The sequence below is a fragment of the Grus americana genome, chromosome 2 (genome assembly GCF_028858705.1).
Source record: "Grus americana isolate bGruAme1 chromosome 2, bGruAme1.mat, whole genome shotgun sequence".
Taxonomy (NCBI): domain Eukaryota; kingdom Metazoa; phylum Chordata; class Aves; order Gruiformes; family Gruidae; genus Grus; species Grus americana.
Window position 1 is genome coordinate 134,460,995 of NC_072853.1, and position 15,941 is coordinate 134,476,935.

General features: G+C 40.9%; 1 protein-coding gene across 1 annotated transcript in view; it reads right to left on the bottom strand.

Annotated features, from left to right (window-relative positions):
* DNAH11 (dynein axonemal heavy chain 11) overlaps window positions 1-15,941 on the bottom strand; it is a 150,199-nt gene that overhangs the window by 2,162 nt on the left and 132,096 nt on the right. Inside the window, 8 exon segments of the mRNA XM_054815055.1 lie at window positions 632-665; window positions 667-812; window positions 2,873-2,919; window positions 2,922-3,114; window positions 6,714-6,830; window positions 12,502-12,661; window positions 14,521-14,588; window positions 15,515-15,642. Coding sequence (XP_054671030.1) covers window positions 632-665; window positions 667-812; window positions 2,873-2,919; window positions 2,922-3,114; window positions 6,714-6,830; window positions 12,502-12,661; window positions 14,521-14,588; window positions 15,515-15,642 — 893 coding nt within the window.

A 15,941-nucleotide genomic window follows, 5' to 3' on the forward strand; every position in this document is an offset into this window, starting at 1 on the left:
AAGTACAAATCAGGAGCGCAGAGACTCTCTGAATAACTGCAGCGCACATTGCTGTGAGATATCAGGGGGATTTCCAAAAACAGAGACTAAAACCACCGCCTATTTTTTCCCTATCTAACCGCCTGCAGGTGGATATTGCCAGTGGCAGGGCAGAGGAAAAGGAATCCTGCAAGATGCTGAACACCCCTAGCACTTGTGACAAAGGGAGGTGATGGAGCCTTCGCTTTAGCAAAGTGCTTAGCATTTCTGCAAAACTCACTTCAAAGTAAAACTGACTTGCATTAAGACAAATTTTGGACAAAAAAAAAAAGGAACAAAGCTGCTGGTTTTAGATCATTGGAACAGCTCTGTGCATAGTAGCTAAACCCTGATAGTGTTACAGCCTGGGAAAGGCTGTGCATGGATGGATATGCTAGTTGAGTCCATGTGTCTGGCACAGCATCATAGAAGAGTGTGGATTGCAGCACTTCCATGCGAGGAGAGAACATCAACTCCTCCTTTATTTGGAGAACAATAAAAAAAGCATATTGGCATCATAAAGAATAGCTATTCTTTCATTTCTAAAAAACCAAGAAAAAGCCCCAAAATACATACAAGAGCAACAGTACTGTTAATAAAAAAAGTCACTTGCCTTCAGACTGACGTCCAGCTGTTTGAGACCGACAGATCTCTGAAAGGAGGAGGTTCATCCTCTCACACTCTGGAAGGCAAACAAGGGCATAACGGCTCCAGGCAATAGTCTTCCGCATGATTTCTGCCACGTTAAATTCCTTGGCAAGCATGCCCAGAATATCATCCAGAACATTCTTTACCTGTCCAGGCCAATACAAACAGAGCCATTAGAACTCACTGCAATCAACTCTTTTTGACCCTTCTACTTTCAAGTCTGATGTCTTCTTCAGGAGAGCACAAACATTCCATTTTCTTAGGCAGATAAAAAACAGAGATGCTCCCCCACCTTTGCTGTCTCTTTGGCAACAGTATTGAGAGAAATGACTGCGAACCAGTTAACACTTAGCAGCTTCTATTTAGCTGCTAAATTACATTTAGCATTGAAAATTACACTGAAAATTGCATTTTCAAGTAACATTGACCCCCAAAGCACACCAACACATCCTCCCTGGGCTTGGGATGACTGCTGTTACAACAATGTACCCTGAGATTGCCTTGGTTTTTAGTCAAGCGTGATTAGTTGTTTGTATTTCTATAGTACCTAATAGCCTCCATCTCCCCCTCCACTGCCCACAGCCCTTACTTTCACAGGCATTGGGCGAAATACAGCACTGGCACACACGCACAGCCGTGTCTCACCTCCAAAAAGAGCATCTCTCCCTCCCTGCAGACCTGCTCTGGAACTGAAACAGAACACAAATGAAAAACAATTTACAACAGTACTAATGAGCAGGAATCGAAATCACAACATTAATGCAGCTCAGTCTCCATTTCAGCCCTACCTTTCGCAGAGCGAGTGACGAATGCCATGTATAATTGCCCACACTTACTAAAGTGGACAGGAACCAAACGTGAAAAGCACAAGCTCCCCCCAGGAAATGAAGCACTATTTGGCTACTTGCATGCAGAGCTCTCATATTCACTTCTGCGAAACCCCCATGAACTGATGGTGATAAGAGAAAATCAAAGAGTGCCCAGAGGAAAAGGAGGGAGTAAAGAAAGAGATTGAGAGTTCTAGAACAAAAGTGGCAGTCACAGGGGAATTTAATTAACTCTGATAAGGATGATGAGTTGAAGGCTCAGTCTCATGATATGCCAGTTTTCGGGGCATCTGGACATAGTTTCTCAGGTCTACACTCAGAAAGGAAGGTACAGAAGACAGCAGGGTCTAATAACAGAACTAGCTGAGATTTCTGATTACATTTTCCTTTCCTGCTCATCCTTTATTCATTTAATCTATTAAGCACAGCACCAGCACCAGTACTGTTCCATGCTTAAACCCCAGTCTTTTACTTCTTTCTGGAATAAATTTAGCTGTACTAAGCTATCTGGATATCTGAGATATCTTGACTGTAAACAGAACTAGAGTGCTCCAGTTAACTCCATATTAAGTGACACAGTTTATCTTTCTATTAGGGTTGGTTGCTTCAACCCAGCATCTGACAGCTTATAGGTATTAACGTTACTGTTCTGCTGAGCTCCAGACTTGGTACAAGAGAGGTGCTGAGGCTAAGAGATGGTCAGACAGCCTCCTTGCCCAGATTTCACCTATTTAGACTACCAGAAAACTAAAAATCCCTGAAAATCTCTTCCTCAGCTGCTGCTTGCAAGAGGAAGTCTCTTGGAGCAGCCGCATGACACCTGCTCAGATCAAGGGCCCAGGAAGGGGACCGGTGGGAGAGCACTGTGCTTGGGCTGCCCTTCCTGGTGTGGGGACCCTACACATCACTGCCAGGCTGCGCTGTGAACATGGCAGAAGGAACCCAGGACCACGGGCTACACAAAAGGGATTTAGCATGCAGGAGACAGGAACAAAGCACAGAGGTGAAGACTAGACTCACCAACTCAGGCAACCATAACTTTTTTTAGTAAGTTAGTGTTGCTGTACTTGTTTATGAAAGAACACAAAAAAGCAAGATTGATTCATCCCTTGTTTCCCACCCCATATTAAATTCAAAGTGAAAAAGAAACAGTCTGTATAATAGGTTAGATGTTCCTCTGGTCCATATTCCTCCCTAGTGCAGTACATTGCCTAGGCTGGCGCGTTATCATCACTGCTATCAACACTCAGCTGATCTTTGCTAATTTGATGCACCTTTTTTTTCCCTAGAAACAAAGTCTTTTGCTGAAGTAACACAGTAAAGATGTGGCCTCCGCATGTCATTAACAGCACTGAAATGCACCAGAGGAAGAACTTTACCTTTTCCTCTGCAGACTGGCCTGATCCTTCTCCTATGAATGAATGGCTTGCATTTCCAAAAGAGTTTTGAAGAGATTAACTGATGTTGCTGTCAGGTATCCCATCTCAGCATTGGCGTGCTGTCCATATAGTGCAGGGCTTTCAGATGGAAGCACTTTGTCTATGTATTTATGGTAATCAGCATAATCCAGATTTGACGGGGCCAAGAAACCTGGTGGTGCCAGCGTCAGTTCCCCTTCAAGCTTCAGTAAAAGAATCCATAATGTTATTGATAATACTGTCAATCACTTCTTGAAACATTGTTCTGCATCTGCAAAGTTTCAGAAGTTTGTCTGGAGTCTACGAAAATGACACCTACATGTTCTGATGTAGTGGAACAGGGTTACCAAGCTATTTTTAGCACAGTTACTATTTGCACACTTTTCCAACGTTCTCATTTTGCAGTATTGAAATGCTGTTGCTGCTTCCTTTTCCTTCATGAGGATGCTCTGAGTTTATTTTAAGACCACCGCTGAGGCTAGTGTATTTTAAGTACTGTATTTCTGCAACTCCTCAGAAGACAAGCAAGGATTATGATGCCATTTTTCAGACGAGAGTCTGAGACACGCAGGACAGAGTCACACAGGACACCTGTGGGAGAGGCAGGATTGCCGCCCCAACTCACCTGAACCCCCATCCCAATAATACATGAGCCACAACATTAATTCTGCTTGGTGTATCATTAATTAGGGGCTTTGCACAAACACACTGTGCTCACAATAACCTTAAAGAGGTTACAGGGAGCAACAGGTCAACGAGACAAGTAAATGGAATGTGGAAATGGGAGAACACACGTCAGTATTTGTGCAATTCTTAGCTTGTCAGAAAAACAGTCATCCCAATTCACTTTCCACAGAAACAGCTGACAGTTAGGACATTTCTTCATGTGTTGATGTCCCTTCCTTTCTCTTCTGCCTGGCTGTTGACACCCAGGAGCTGGAACAGAAAGGGAGAACATGCTACTCTGCTACATCTCTCCAAATGCAGGAGTCTTGCATGGGTTTCGTACTGCTGCTTTGGCGTCAATGAGATAGACAGTGGCGATAATTTTCACAGCAGAAAAAATTAAGGTCTCAATCAGCTCAATATTGACCCAAATGCTATTAATTGCACTGTTCCTACAGAGCAGTCAGGCCCTACCTCTGTTAGGATATTAAAAATAAGACTCAGGACTTTGGAGCAGGTCAAGAATTAAGTAGGCAGACAGAGGGCTTTGGTGAGATGTAACATTGGTGAGTGGGCTGCCCCACTGATGACAGCACAGAAAGAGAGCTGTAGCAGTCACATTTGTTTTCCAGGCTCCCCCAGCTCCTGCACTGTAAGGACTTCACTGGATTCAAAGAGTTTCTCTGAACTTATTGTCATAGAAATGTCTGGGATTTAGACCAGACTTGAAAGTTGTTTTTGCTGAAAAATATTTCTGGCTCTAAGTGGTACTTTTCACAGGAGCTATTTCTTTGTAATGCAGGGTCCACTCCACAAAATCACAATAAAATTTAACAGCTTTTGGCATTTAGAACAGTCAACAACAAGCTGCTGCTCACAATAACACCAGTAAGTACTTATTTCTGAAGTAATTTTGGTTCTGCAACCAGCCATTTACCCGCACCTGAACCTGCACCGCTAACCTCACCCACAATAAACTACGTCTTAAGACGCCATTTTGAAGTAGTGCCGAGGTTTTGAAAAAAGCCCTGTTATTCACCTTGAGTGGAAGATCAATTCCGTCAGACAATCTGTACTTAGCAGTCTCTCTGCTGGCACTTAAAACGAGTTTTACTCTATTCTTGGGAGTCACGTGCACAGAGGGAGGCTGAGGGTTATAGGGGTTCATAGCAGCACTCACCGCCCTTCTGTCCTTATGACGGATCCCAGGCCACGTATAGCAAAGCTGATGTATGGTGGTTTGTTCTAACGCACCTTGTGGAATGAATTTAGAGCTAAAAGAACTCATCGGCAACGTGAATAGGTAAATGAGAAGGTAATCTGTCCAGGGAACACAAAGCGTCAGCTCTGATGAAAGACATTGCCGTCCTGTTTGCATTCATTTGGCTGCCAGTAAATGAATGATTTTCTGGTTTTGCTGGTAATTTGGGGCTCTAACATTTTCCAGATATGTCAAAAAGCTCGGCAAGATATCTCACTGTTTAAAATACCAGCAGATCCGCACTCGGGGTTGGGTCCCTAAACTTTCCAAAGGCCATACAAATAGCAGTGATTCTCCTCAGGTTTCACCACCTATACTTATTTTACAATTATTTGAATGAAAGTTCAGGCTTGTGAAGGTTAATGGACTGCCTAAACTGGAAGCAGTAATTCTTTACTTATCCATAGGCTAGAGGCAGAGCCGGAGCCGGCAGGATGAGCTTCCCACCATGCCCGCATGACCTCAGCTGTCATTTGGAGAAATCAGCCTCCGCCAAGGTCAGGAGTACAGTGGTGTTTAGCCTTTCCATCTCCATGGCAACTTACTCTTGGGCATCTTCTTCTGAGCAGTTACTTCCAATTGCCTTCATCTGAGTGTGGCTCTTTGACATATGAAAACCCACTCGTTAGGGACCGAGGAGACACCAGCAAGCTCATCTTGCTCACCACCGAAAGGCAGGCTGCAGCCGCAACGCCGAGGGTGAAAAGTGCACTTTCCCCAAGTTAGCCAGGCTCTGCAAATGGCTTGCTCACATGTAACATGCTAATTTTATTTTATTTTTTTCCTCCCAAATAAGCTTTTTACCTTTGGACAATGAAAAATAACAAGTCTGGAAAAGGCACTTGAAAAATGTCTCGGCTGTTTTTAGCAAATTGTGTACAGTCAGTTCTCTAAAGTGACAAGTTCAGCAGCTTAGGAGCAGATGCTAGGGGTTTTTTATTGTATATATACATATATATACACACATATATATATGTACACATTTTATATAAATGTATGTATGTGAAAATAATTTGTTTCCATGCAAGGATTTTTAGAACTAACATTAAAGCAACATTTTCTTTTTGTATCCTTAAAAGTTCTGACATTTGTTTCTGATTAGAAGCAACTTTGGCAATCTTACACTTTGGACTCATAGGTGCTCCACCTACACTGCTGTCCAGGACCAAACCTTAGTAGCACAATTTGAATAATTCAGCATATATCAGCTGGTGATTATCTGACAGAGCTACAGAAACAGACGTGTGAGAGGGTGGTGGAAAATGAGAAACAGTCTCACAAACTGTTTTTCCTATTTTGGAAACAAGAAAATCCAAGAAAATGTATAACATTCCCACTCTATTATTTATTCGGAGAAGAAAACATACAAAGAGTAAATGTAAGTTTTGGGGATTTTGCCATTCTGGACTGCTGCAATTGGTGAGTCTATCAGTTACGTTGGTTAAAGTGCAGTTTCATAAAAGATCTTTTCCTATGCCCACCCAGACCTTTCTAAATGGCAGCACTTTGAAAGAGAATAGTTCTATTAGGAAAACAGAAACCTAAATATACTATCCCCTAATGTCAGTAAGCTGGCTATACAGGCAGCGTTACAAAACACTGAATTCAAGTTGCCAAGTAAGGCTGCTTGCAAAAGTACTTAAACAAGCAATATGCCAAGTTACAAACCCTTGCAGACAGAATCTGCTCATGACGAATCACTGTGCTCATTACAAGTTGGATAATTTATTCCTCCACAGCCAGGTGGGGCCACACTGATGAGAAAGCTTGTGGTCTTCCCCATGAGGCTCCAGTTCTGAGAGGTGACTTTCTGCTACGTTGAACATATTATATATGTGTTCAAGAGCTTTAGGCATATATGAAAGTTCTTAGCACAGGCAGGCCGATGAATTCTTGCAGATATACGCAGCAAAGCCTCGGGTCCCAGGCGTCAATGATGTGGCCACCGTACATGATCTCACCAAAGAGGTAATGCAGGTCTTCCCATGGAACCTGCCTGGGGGAACAGGATGCATCACTGGGAACGGAATGCATCACTGAATAAAAAAAGTCAGCTTGCTAAAGGACAAATCAAAGCTGCTCACAATAAACAGTGTTAAGAGAAACAAAAGAAATTCAAACACTTCCTTTCAGAAAGCTTCATGGTTATAAATTCACATTGCTGGGTTTTGTTTGTTTAGAAAGTAACTACATGGAAACACAGATTTCTTTTATTTCAATCCAGTGAGAAGGTATCTATAAACACCTGAGGAAAAATATTGTTTGTGACTAATTTTCAATAACAGTCTAAAGTGTGTCATCTGAACCTTATGTCATGTTTTCTACCTTATCCCTTATAAAAAGCTTTTAAGGGAAAAGTACATTTTCAAAACACCGCATGATATAAGAGAACATAACTCATTAACAAGTGCATGTATTTTCCCATACAGATCTTTAAAAACATAATCTTCATGAGTGACAGGAAGGTAACCTACTGTGCCTTTCTTGGAGGAGAAATAAAAAACTTGTATCTGATTGCAGTCTTTTATATCTCCTCACTAGGAAACACTCAGTAACTGAAATTCTACATTATTTGAATTTGGTATGCATTCAAGAACTTCGCTAAAAATTGAATTAATATTAATCCCATTACTACCACATCATGTAAGCATTATGTTTATTGTAGAACTCTGGTCATAATGCCACTGTTCTAGCGGGTGATTAACAGTGGTAACACATTTTATTCAAGGAACTACTGTCTTTCTGTTTTATTTGGCTTCACAGAGTTCGAAGCTTCTTTTTGCTACCCTTTGGTTTGCAAAATATGCCAGTTTGTGATGAAGCCTTTGCAGACAGGAACCTTTACACCCTTGGGGGCAGTATTTGCCTCCCAACAGTTCAAGTAAAAACTTAATTATAGGCTTTAAATATTGCATGATGTGACAGAACAGAACAAGTAAAATAGCTGCAGCTATTCCAGCCTGCTTGCTACAAGTTTATTTCATTTTGAATATGTGAAACTAATCCATCATTCTTTTAAACTGGTTTGAAGAGAATGAAAAAAGAAGAAGAAAAAAAAAAGGTACTGGAATATAATAAGCAATACTGCATGCTGGTGATGAGAAGCTTGAACAGAGAATCCCTGTGAAAAATGCCAACAACTTGGATTTGGAATGAAACAGACTTGCAGTTAGAATAAACCTGCTTTTCTCTTTGTTGGCAAAAGAAACACATTTAATGTTTTTCTAATTTCATATATATTTATCTCAGGAAATGGCTTTTTCCTTTGTCTTTTAGAAGACTCTATCGATGTTCCAATTCAGTACAAGCTCATTCAGCTGCACACTTCTGAGGGCATTGGTTACACTGGGATAATCAAAGCTTGTCATATAAAAGGCACATTTTTGCTAGTGTGAGAAAACTGAGGATTTTGCTTTAGAAATATTTTGGGCTGTCAGGTTTGCGTAATTGCCATTGTAGTCTATAGAAAACCGGTCTCTTGTGCTCAAAAACCCACCGATCCATTGCTCAGTGGATGGACATGGCGAGGCTGGAGTCCACGTTGCGTCACAACATTGAACGACAACCCCATGAACATGCGTATGGGGATCAGAAGGCGGAGGGGAAGAACGGGACAATGAGGTAGGATTAGACCTTCACTATCAGAGGTTACTGTGGTGGAGTTCATCTTGGCAACAGGAAACTGGGTTAAGTCAAACTGAGATGCAAGAAGATTAAATATTCACAGGGAACCACCACAAACTGGTACAAGTGATGATGGAGTTTCAGCAATTTCTACTAGCTGATGGGTAGCTCAAGTTTTCCCTTTTATGTTTTCTGGTCAATCTCTAATTTTCTTAAGCACAGTTGTCCCTAAAGAATACCCAATTGGGAAATTTTATTTATTTTTATATATGTATGTATATATACATGTGTATATACATACAAAGTCACATTTTAGAAATCTGTTATCTCTTTTCTCTCTACAATATCTATGTTAAAAATTGCTTATAAAGCCACAGGGTAATGAATCACTAGCCAATACAATGAAAAGGGCCAAAAAGCAATATTACCAAGAGGAGAGATGAAATAATTCTTGCTCTTACAGACCTTTCCAGCCCTCCCTGCCATCAGAAACCTCCCTCTCATTAATTAGCAAAATTAATTATCAAGTTTATGAATTGTGGTTTGAAAAGAACAGAGCTTAAAGCAGCAAGATTTATTAGCACAGAAAACTAAGGGTTGGAATAAGCTGATTTTATAGACTTGTTTTCTAAATGGGAAGCATTATTAAATCATCACTATAAAATTAAGCAATTATTTCAATATGACACCAAGTACTGCAGAAAGAAAAGACAGTTTCATGTCCTATTAGCTAAATAAAGGTCAGTAGGAGTAAAAAGAAAAAAGGAAAATTAATTTCTAAGAGTAAATACAAGTTGGGAGACATGGAGAAAACCATATCATCAAGGGGTGATATTTCCCTCTCTTTTTTATTTATAAATATCTCTTAAATTTCTTTAAATTACTGCAATGGGAGGACCTATTCAGTACTATCCTATATCATTCAGTAATAAATAATTGTTGCTATTATTTAGGCATTGCATATACAGAACTTACACAAATGACCTCAACTGAGTATTTAAACTATACAAGTGTGAAATATGCTGCAGCACAGAAATAAAATCACTCATCTACCCTTAACTTTGACTCAAGGGGAACATTACTGAGAAAGTCACAACAAGGTGGCATCCTTAATACATAATAATGACACATGCAGGAAATGCACCATTATTTATACATGTGACGTGCTGTAAATTGCTTCCATCATCAGAACTAATTGTAGTGATTATTAATGCAGTGTTATGAACTGTCAGAATTGCTGTATGTAATTACATTTGTGCAAATGCTTCATTACCTGCCTAATGAATTTGGCATATATGCACATGTAAACCACTGTTTTTGTTAACATAATGAAGGACATTTTTTTCCCCCTTAGCTACTGATGTGGAACTGGTTTGACCTATATTACAAAGTTCAAGCATCCACTGCCAGGAAAAAAAAAAAAAACCAGCCACACCTTTGATCTGGTTTATTGTCCTACTCAGCAGCAGCATCATAGAATACGAGCTACTTAAATAACAGATTCAGAGAAGAATTGTGTCTCTCTTGAATTGAGTTGAAATGACCTCGGTGCGTGGTTACCTGCCCACTTACTTCTTACCTTCGTACGGGTCTCTAAATAATGGCAGAGGACACGGATGCGGGTACCTTCCATTCCAGCCCTGAGGGACAAACCTCAGTCTCCCAGCAATGCAAGTGTGAAGGCGGCAGAGAGAAAAAAGGGTGCTTTTCAATTCCCCTTCTCTGGTTCAAGGGTATGCTGACAAAGAAAAAAGGAATCCATTTATCCAGTTAACAGCCGGCAGTGTTATCGATAGCTGTGCCTGCCTCGGCTGCCGAAAGGGAGCACTCACAAGCCTGGAGTTTGAAGGAGAGTGAGAAACAGGTTTCTTAGTGATGAGTGACTATTAGGCAGTATTTTTTGCAATAATCCCCAGAAGAAAAAGCGTGGATGGTTACCTTTTTATTTCCAAATAACCCTTAGGAAAGAGAGCTGTTGTGCTACTCAAACCAATAAAAATAGAGACTTTAACTAGAAGTCTATAAATATTACTCAAATATCCGCTATAGTTTCTCAACATAAATCACCCATAGACTTTATCCCAAGTAGAAAATTTGCCAGTTTAACTTTTATTAAAAAGCATACGATTCCTTCAAATTTTAGACTGCTTCTCAAAGAGTCATGTTTGAAAGTGAAGTTTAATAATTTTTCTTTTGCCTCTGTTTTAGTATAGAATCTCAGCAAAATGAGATTCTGTGCAGGGCTTCAGCTGGTTTTTAAATTACTGAGACAAAGTATTTTCCATTTTCCTATAAAACCTGCAGAAATTAATTCTTGGTTCTCTGCCAGTTGTCTATATTCTATCTTTTAGTTTAAGAAGTAATTGACATAACAAAATTACTTTGGTTACCCATAAAAATGTGGAAGTGCTGAAGGAAACTCAGAAGGATAAACTCTTGCCTGTCAAAAGGAAACGGGTCATCCTGAACTGAACAACAGATAGCAAAGATGAAGGATTTTAAGTCTGACAAAAACCCCTCCTTAAGTCAGAATCCTGAGTTTAACCATGAAAAATACAATACAAGCTTCTATCCTGAAGAAATACACAAAATTTGAATTTTAGTCCACTTAGAATAGGCATAGTTTGATTTTCTTATTACAATTTTTTTTTTTCCAAAAAATTAAAATACCTTAACCAGAAATGTATTAAAGACCTTATCTGCTCAGAAATTTGCAGTAAGCCTCAAACGCATATGGCTCAAAATAATGGGGGAAAAAAGAGGGTTTCTAAAGTATCAAGCTTCAAAAATAGCTAATTAAAGTACGTACTATATATAGACATTCAACAGAACACAGTCTGAAGTGGGACAACAATGCCTATGAATTGCCTTTTTTAAAAACTTTTTCTAGCTTTTTCAGCTTTCCATTAAAAATATCATTATAATAAGTTATAAAAAAAGAAAAAATTGCTGCATTAATAGTTGCCTGTTTAGCCACAAAACCAGGGCCATTCTCCCTTTCTTGCAAGAATCTTTCTGAATCACCCCATACCATCAAAACTGATCCATCTGTAGCCAAGGTAGCTTTGACATGGCTCTTTTTCTGGGCATTGCTTAATGGAACTCCCTTTAACAGCAACTCTTACCCTTTTCACATCCAAGCTCTGCCTTTCTGTGTCCTGTGTTCAAATAAATTCATGCTAGTATATTGCTGGAAGGCTAACATGTACACTTACGGTTGCCTTTATCAAACTCTGCTTTGCTGACATAAATAAGCGTGCTGCTCCGGCGCTTACGCAGCTGCGGGGAAGTTGACTTGCACCGAGCTTGAAGTTCTGTCTACAAGTTCCTCAGGGCAACAGACCGGGATAACCAGGGATCCGGAGGGAAGGAGGCTATGCACGTCTAGTGACACCCTGTCCTCCACGTTCTCACATCTTCATTCTCCTACTTCTCGCCACCCATGAAGCAGCTCCGCAGAACCCTCATGCAGGGAAAGAGCAAAAGACAAAACAACAAATGGCACGTAACCCTTGCTCATGAATTCCTTTCTTTGTGCCTAACTACAGGAATTCAAACACAGGGTGCTGAGGCATTGCCTGAACATCTGGGTACATAAATCCACTCTGTAGGAGAATGGACATGGTCAAACCAAATTTAGAGCTGAGCAAAGTTAGCGGGTACCACCGAATGAAAGAGCTCTGACTTCAGAGCATGGACAGTTTTTTTCATAAGACTGCACAGATGGCTGAAGCTGGTGTGATAAATGCACTTCCTTCTATCTTTGTAAGCACACCTATGCATGTCTATATCTAGATATTTAATAATACAAGTGTACACGTTACTGTCACGTGTTTCCTCCTGCCCAACATTGATGGGAAACATGGAGACAGAGCAGGGCACAGAGGGCTGGCACCCTGCAGCTGCCAGGTTAGTTTGGAAGCGCAAAGATCCCAAAGTTCTGCTCTCCTACAAAGCGGTCATCAACGTTATCACCTCTCCCCATGGGGAGAAAAAGAAATTAATGAAATTAATGAAAAAAAGTACATCTTGCTTTTACCTCGTCAAAACTGTAGAGTGCAGCATGCAAATTATCCGACATCCCTGTAGGAGGTTCACTGGTAATTTTAATCGAGTTTTCTAGAATTCCTTGAGGAATTATGCGCTCTTCTGGGGTTGGAGCTGGTTTAGCAATAATAAAGACACAGAAATCAGGATGACTTTCTTCACTACTAGATGAATATTCTGTTGAAAAACAGCTAATATGTTTATTGTGAGAAAACAAATAAATTTGTTACCCTTAAGACATTGTTATTGTGGCTTTATAATAAAAAATAGCCAAGTTACTTAATTCAAAGCATCACTTTACTATCAAGTAAATTGATAATACAAAGAATAAACTTGAAGATTCTCAGCTACTGTGCCATTTCTTGATATCTGCTGCAGTAACAGAGGTTTTAACATTAGTCTTTAAAGTTTCGGGCCTTGATTCTGAAGCTAACAAAAATATTATGACCTCAGGGTTAAGAGACCTAGATGTGTGCAGGGAGATGTTATCCTATGTAAAGATAAGCATAACTCAGCAGAGCACTTGGACTCTACTTAAATTCCCTGTAGAATGGGGACCTAAGACAAACCACGCCCAGTGCATACCAGGAGCAACACTGAAGAAGTGCTAGGCAAAGAAAAATGTTTACAGCTATCCTACTCCTTAAAAAAATATGTTTCATACCACTTCAGAGCCTAATTGTCTTTAAGATTCTTAATATACAAAGACAGTGGAAAGTCATTGATAGATTAATTAGTTATAATGGAACAGTATGTGCCTCCAAAGAACCTATTGGTGAAATATGGGAATATCAAGAGAAAAGTTTACAATGTGGCTGGGCTACAGCTGCTTTCACCCCTCCATTAGCCCACACTCCACTTTTTTTGTTACAGAACTAGCATTTCAACTCCAATTGCAGCTCAGCCCTACACCTTCCACCTCCACGCAGCGCACGAGGAATTGCAACTCCATACACCAGCCCAGGAATGTGACACGTCAGTCACGCTCTGGCTGCTGTATCACTTTATCATGAGACCTGCTGAGGGGATATTCCCAAATTGTCCCTCGACATGTGGAAAAAGGAATAGGGGGATGGAAAGAGAGGGAGACTTTCGTATCACATTACATGACAGCAGCCTGGCGGTGCCTGCATTTTCATATAGGCTACATCCATCCACTGCAAAGTGAAAGTGATTCAAGCCTTAATATAATAACAAAATAACCATTTGATGTATCAGATATCTGGGTTTGAGAAACTAAAGTAAGAGTGACACAGGAATTAAACCTGTTACCAAAAAAATTCAAGTCGGTCTTGAAACCTCTAAGCCAATTGTTTTTGCTACTATTTTTCAGACCTTGCATTGTTTACTCCACAACGTACTTGTCCTACCTCTTGCTCTGTCACCTTCTGGACTTCCCTCAGCTTTACCTCCAGCAGGAATTTTGTACTCCGAACTTGACCTATCTCTTGCTGACGTCAGTAAAAAATTCCTCCCTGCTTCAAGGACATGGGTCTGAAGCTAAAGCAATTTCTCAAGTATTTCCCATGTTAGTCAGAATAGCAGGGGGTTTAAAATATCTAATTATACAACCTCTAGCCTCCAACAAAATGCATAATAAAATACTTCACCTTTTGCTCCAGGATTTTTTTTAAAAACATAAATGTATAGGTATTTGGGCCAAACCCCAGAAGACTGAAGCTTGAGAAGCACTGAATACATCCAAATCCCACTAGCTCTAGGTGGCTTAGCATCATTTCAGATTTGGTCCAAATTCTTTATTTAGTCTCTTTTTGGACTTTCCCCAACCCTTCACTATCAAAAATCTTCACAGCAAAATTGTCACCTCCCTCAGAAGCCAGGCATAATGGGCTGGAAAATGGAGCAGGTCTGTAACACCAGAAAGCCTCTCAGATGTTCTCCATTTATCCCTGTGGCTTCAGATGCACAACGCCGCTGATGTAGGGCCTCTGCCACCTCCCATTTTCTCGCCCTGTCCTCAGAGCAACTCAACCAAAATTCCCCTGAAAACCAACCCTGTTCTTTCCTTCACAACAGCTTTTTTATACTCACGAGCAGAAAAGCAGGGTTATTTTCAGACTAGAGTAACTGGCTTACCCGTGCGAAACCTGGTTAAAGAATTCTTCCAGTTTCAGTGCCGACGAAGGGGTCGGTTTGTGTGTGTTCACACAGTGTCTAGCACACCCAGGCCCCTCACTAATCCCACGTTGATTTTATTTCAGCTGGCAGACAGCACTGAGTCTAGTCCATGTCTTCATTTGTTGCCGGCAACCTGGTTGACAGCCGAATGTGTATGCTGCTGAGGTTAAAACCAGAAGAGGAGGGAATCATCTGGTCCTCATGACCTCCTTCATATCAAGGCCTGGAACACGCATTTCCTGTCTGGCTTCAGGACGAAGGGCTTGTTACAAATATCCATTGGCTATTTAGCATAAAACGGTGGGAGGGAAGCACCTTCTTTTAGCAGCATTAACAATTGCGGTGCTCCTGTCAGCTCCGTCATGACGCTGGGAACTGCAGCTCCCCAGGGTATTGCGCGGATCTTTTTGTCTGCTGCAGAGTGGGTTCTCGGTCTATACAACGCTGGCCAAAGCTGCGGCTGCTATCTCGGAAGAACAGCGCTCCAGAGCTAATTATACAGCTTCCCAAAGGGGAGTCAGACCTGTTTTATTAGAGTCTCCATTAGGGCCCAGTGAACAGAACAGGAGCTCTTAATTACACGGGGAAGTATATGCCTGAGGGCAGTCCTGCCTACCCACCAGAGGCTTTCTGTTTTATCTCTCCTGTTCCTACTGCAAGGGTGAGGCCAGTGCTCAGAAAAACACGACATACAATCTATTAGTATGATGTTTATCCTGTTACAATCAAAAGCAAAAGCGAAAAGGAACAAGATTATTAGCTGTTTAAAACTTTTGCTGTAATCTACCACATATTTCGTTTGTATTCTGGGAATAGCCCTCCAACTGAGGCGACAGTCCCCACCGGAGAGGCTGCTTGACACTCACTTGGAGAAGAACCCAATGGCCGTGTCTGGCAGCCTTCTCCAGTGCCTCCTTTGCAACCATCTCCTGCCCTTGTCCTAAAGAGATGTTATGAAATCTTCCAGAGTCTATAGTGAACCCAAGCTTTTTGCCTGTAAAAGAAATAATTGGGGGTGAGTGACAGAGGGGGAGGAGATAGGAAAATTAGCAGAGCAGAAAGGAAAAAGAATGATAATGCTCCCATTAATTTCACTATCACTTGTGCAATGCATATTACTTCTTCTGAAGCACTTCACTAAACCCTTACAATTTCAACAAGCAAAATTGCGAGCTCTCAACAGTGGCCTTATTGCTGGTATTAGAAAAAGCCTGCAGAAATCTGTTCCCTTGGTTTTAAGATAATGAACCTTTTGACATTTTGATAGATGCTCGGCATTGTTACAGAGCTTTA